The sequence below is a fragment of the Palaemon carinicauda genome, chromosome 22 (assembly GCF_036898095.1).
Source record: "Palaemon carinicauda isolate YSFRI2023 chromosome 22, ASM3689809v2, whole genome shotgun sequence".
NCBI classification, from domain to species: Eukaryota; Metazoa; Arthropoda; class Malacostraca; order Decapoda; family Palaemonidae; genus Palaemon; species Palaemon carinicauda.
The window spans coordinates 88,538,559-88,543,558 of NC_090746.1; the positions used below are offsets into that span (position 1 = coordinate 88,538,559).

Consider the following 5,000-nt stretch of genomic DNA (forward strand, 5'->3'; position numbering starts at 1 on the left):
GTCCGTACTTATCTTTACAGATGACAGAGGATTCTGCAGATAGAAAATATCTCATTTTCATAGTTCTTCTCATACTGCCTGTATTGACTACTGCAGGTGAGTGGCAGGCTTTCTTTTTTATATTTTATATATACATTCACACACGCACGTGCACGCACACACACACACCCACATATAAATATATATATATATATATAATATATATATATATACTATATAAACACACACACACACACATATATATATATATATATATATATATATATTATAATATATATATATTATATATATATATATAAAATCATGATCAGCCGTGTCTATTCCACTGCAGGACAAGGGCCTCAGACATGTCTCTTCACTTGCATATATATGTAAAAGATAATAGATCGACATTAAGAATAACCGAATCGCTCCTTAGAGATTCCAAAAGAAGCACAGGAAGGAAGAAAAGATGGTGGATTGACAAACTAATTAAGTTTTCGGGTGTGGACTGATATAGAAAGACCATAAACAGGCGCTAGTAAAAGAAAATGTCTGAGGCCTTTTTTTTGCGGGGAAAAATAATGGCTGATGATACATATATATATATATATATATATATATATATATATATATATATATGTATATATAATATATATATACATACATATATATATATACTGTATATATATATTATATATATATTATATACATACATATATATATATATATATATATATATATATATATATATATATATATATATATATATATATATATATATATGTGTGTGTGTGTTTGTGTGTGTGTGTGGTAATAAAAAGCTCTTAGCTGTCATTTAATATGTAGTGAAGGTATAAATGACCCTCTTAAATTACTGCTAACTTTTTAGTAACAGTCAGAATACATTTCAAGAACATTGAAAACATATCGAAGACGTTTCGTGAAAGATTTATTTATTATATATCTCTATCCTACAGGTCATGGAAATTAGATATCCAACCCTCCAGAGAACGAACAATCCAAACAAAGCACAAATTTGGAAAAAAGTTGTTCAGACACAGATTTGGAAGGTAAGAATGCAAAATAATACATTGAAAACCATTCTTTGGTAAGAATGGACTTCTTCGTTCAGAGAAAGATGAAAATATGGTATGATTAAATTGTTTATTTATTCCCTTATTTCCTTTCGTCACTGGGCTATTTTTTACTGTTGGAGCATTTAGGCTTGTAGCATCTTGCTTTCCGAACTAGGGTTGTAGTTTAGATAATAATAATAATAATAATAATAATAATAATAGTAATAATAATAGCGATCACAAATTTGTAAGGGGATGTACTGTGACCGCTGCTAACAAGGGAGACAAAGTGATTGGCTATGACGTCATCATGGGTGGAGCTTATTTCGCTTGGAATCTTTGCGGCGACTATACACGTTTAATGTTTTCCTCAGATGTTCTTGGTCGTCCACTCTTTCCTGCATTTAACACTTTCCCTGTATCCACAAACTTCTTTTTCCATGCATAATTGATGGACGGGATGATGAATTTCTTCCATACTTCGTTATGTAGTATTGTTCAGTCTCTTTATCAGAATTTGTTTCAGTAGACCATGGCACACATTGTGCCTTTTCATGAGAAATTACTATCTTTAAGTATTCATTCAACAGCATCTCTTTCATTAAGAGGGTACTTGACATACACAAATGCAATGTGAAAATTATCGATAACTCCTGAGTATGTAGACCAAATTTGATTTAGATATTTCATCAGCGTTTTAGTAATATGTTTACAAATTGTACAGATACTTGATGAACACTATGTTTGTTTGTTTGTGTGTGGAGAAGGGTTATGACAGCGGCGTGCACAATTGTGGTGGTACATTCTGACACGTGTAATTAAGTATATATTTGAACATGTTATAAGTGACAATAATGTTAGTAGCTTCTCTGGGTAGAAATAATGTGTACGTAATAGACTCATAAAAACCTATTTAATGTATAAATGCAATTAAACTTCATATGTCCTCAACAGAAGTAACATGAATATCACTTCTTTTTGATAAACTTTAAAAATCTACATTACTAAAATGCTATCTTCTTTTCTTACAGTTGACGGCACCTTCATTGAAAGCAACTTGTCTATCTTCTTTAGAATGGATAGAAAAAGAGCCATTCAATGTGTCAGGGGAAAACTAAGGTCTGAAGTAAAGAATCAGACTGATAAATCCTGCGAAGATCTCATCGATAACGAAAGTTTTACTTGGGATTATCTGCAGACGGACACGAACACAGTTCTTTGGTATCCCGTCATACACGTCAAAAATGAAAGCAGGTGGGAAACGGTGAGGGAATTATTTAACAACTGCAACAAAACTTCGACCAAGGCTAAAGCCACGTACATGTCATCCCTACCCTGGCAATGTGAGTTTCAAAACGACACCAGAAATTATAGCAAAACATTAGTGTACCTGCAAATCAACAATCAAACACTGTTAGAGAAATGTAAAGACTTACTATGTATGGATGTCTATACACATCTATCTAACGTGACCTTTATAAATTTGACTGACAGTTCACCTGACCATTGTAAAAAAGAAGTAGAAAATTCAGTTTCATGCTCTGAAGACAAAACGCTGTGTTCCCATTCATTCAAAATACCGCAAATCGAAAAAGGAATCGTTTTTATCACTAACGATACAAACAAATTCACTGCAACACAAAAAAAAGTCACTATTCTTAGCAATTTTATGACGCCTAAAGATAAGCCATGGTGTAAGCATCCTCTTAACTATACAACACAGGCTAGAATCATACAAAATATCTACCAAACTTTCTATTACTGTCATGGAGATCGAGCTGAAACAAATACCTCACACTCATGGGTTTTTGCACATATTTCTGAGAAAGAATCTATTGTAGCCCTTAACGGAAACATCAATCATTCAATTATACGTTCAAATTATATGTTGCAGGCCTTAATTGCCTCTAATGTAATTATCAATACAACGCTATACAGGAGTTTTGAAGCATCAAACATTACTTTAGAATATCATACCGAGGTGTTTAATATTCCTGTCTTTAAGAGTAACCAGTCAGCTTATGAACTCATGCAGAAAATCGAAGTTAAAAATTGCACAGTTAAAACCAATAAACATTTCACTAAATTAACAGACAATAGATCAATTTGGAGTCCATTGAATTGGATAATTTTCCACGATTGCACAGATCATGCGGGAGATAAAAACCTATATCTCTTCTGGCGTAATGAAACAGATAGTTTAGAAAGCCTCTGCAATAATAATACAGTCGTTCTCTTGACCTCCATCAGAAGGGCAAATGTAACCTTCAACGACATCGCGAGAGGACGAACCTGTAATGATGGGTCACTACACACTAACAACAGTGAGCACTGCCGAAGTCTAATTAAGGATGGTTCAGACTATGAAACACGTTTCTTTCAGTTCCTTGTATATCCAGCGACTCTGAATAGGACATGGCTGATAAAGGAACTCTCGTCGAAATTTAAGGAAAATAATGCAAATAAGATTTTCATGTTGACATTTGGATTTAATAAACATCCAGACCTCAGGGGAGGAAACCTCACCCTAAACAAAAATTCTGAATTAAATATAACGGAAAATATAACTGATGTAAAAAAGCTTGAATCCATACAGAAAATTCTTCAGATATTAGTAATTGCCAACTTAACCAATAATACGGATTGCATCGAGAGTATCCAAAATGATACATTTTCTATTGAAATCACGGATGATTATGTATTAATTAGTCCAGGCGCAGATGATATTTCCAGCGCACCTTGTTTGAAAATCCTCCCATTGAGCTTTTTAAAAGATTTAAAAACAGTATTCTTTAACAAATTTTGGTCAACTTGTAATTACAATCAGATAACGGCATCGAATGATACTAACGCTACGTCAGAATGGGAGTACCTCCCTGAAAATTGTAGGATTATAGAAACCATTTTGTTTGCTGTTGTCTGCATGATCACCACCATAACAATAACAGGGAATATATTAGTCATAACGATAATCATCGTTTCGAAACTATTTAAAAAACATGCCTTTATGTTATACATGTCGTTAGCATTGGCGGATCTACTGATAGGCATAACATCATCTCTGCAAGCAGTGATTGATACCCATTCCCTCATGAAAGGTGAACTTACACTGTATAACCTAACTGACAAGGAGCCCTTAGAGAACTTTAAAAATATAACAGGTATTCAGCTGGGAGGCTTCAATGACCTGAAATTTCGAAGAGAGGGATGGGCAGCATTTACTGGTATAACAATGAACATATCTATCATGTCATCGTTAATGACACTGGCTTTGCTGGGCATTGACCGCCTTCTCATGTTGAAAATGCTTTCTTTCAAAGATAGACACATACGGATTGCAATCATCACCACTTGGCTCTGGAACATCACCTGCTCCCTTTTAATTGGCATAAAAGATAAAGGTTCCTTAGAGGGTTACTTCGATCCAGTCACCAAATTGACCTTAAATATTGGGACGAAGGGTGTTTCTGTCTCATCAATAGTATTCAAAACACAGCTATTCATAGGCGGCATAGCAGGAATAATAGTTATAACAGCTTCTATTGCATTGTTGATCGTATATAATTTTGAAGAACCGAAAAATATCCAGCAAGCCATAAGAATTCACGACCAGAGACACGGTGAAAAGATACAAGTAGTGACTCGCACCTTCCTGATGATGGTCTTACTTTTCCTAGTCTCCTGTTCACCAATAGCTTATACGATCATTATTAAAACCTTTGCAAATGAAGATGGAGACTTTTCCATCCATCCATTATATCACTTTATAATATGGTGGCTGTGTGTGGCTGGATCTTCTTGGAACTGGCTAATCTATTCCTTTCGGGGCACTTACTTCAAACAAGAGGCAAGAAGGGTCTGGAACAAGTACATCTGATCAACATAGCATTGTCTGTCGAAAGATAAAGCCGATTCAATGTTCTTCGTATGGATCACACACTG

The 5,000-nt window shown here is 34.3% G+C and overlaps 1 protein-coding gene across 2 annotated transcripts in view; it reads left to right on the forward strand.

Moving 5' to 3' along the window:
- LOC137616596 (uncharacterized) overlaps nucleotides 1-5,000 on the forward strand; it is an 18,728-nt gene that overhangs the window by 13,660 nt on the left and 68 nt on the right. The window contains exons 2-4 of one of the 2 annotated variants that reach the window (XM_068346489.1): nucleotides 21-96; nucleotides 960-1,052; nucleotides 2,090-5,000. The exon at nucleotides 2,090-5,000 is cut by the window's right edge and continues 68 nt beyond it. In XM_068346489.1, coding sequence (XP_068202590.1) covers nucleotides 2,134-4,935 — 2,802 coding nt within the window. In that variant the 5' untranslated portion in view covers nucleotides 21-96; nucleotides 960-1,052; nucleotides 2,090-2,133 and the 3' untranslated portion in view covers nucleotides 4,936-5,000. The remainder of the gene's footprint in view (nucleotides 1-20; nucleotides 97-959; nucleotides 1,053-2,089) is intronic. The other variant, XM_068346490.1, reaches the window with a different exon arrangement.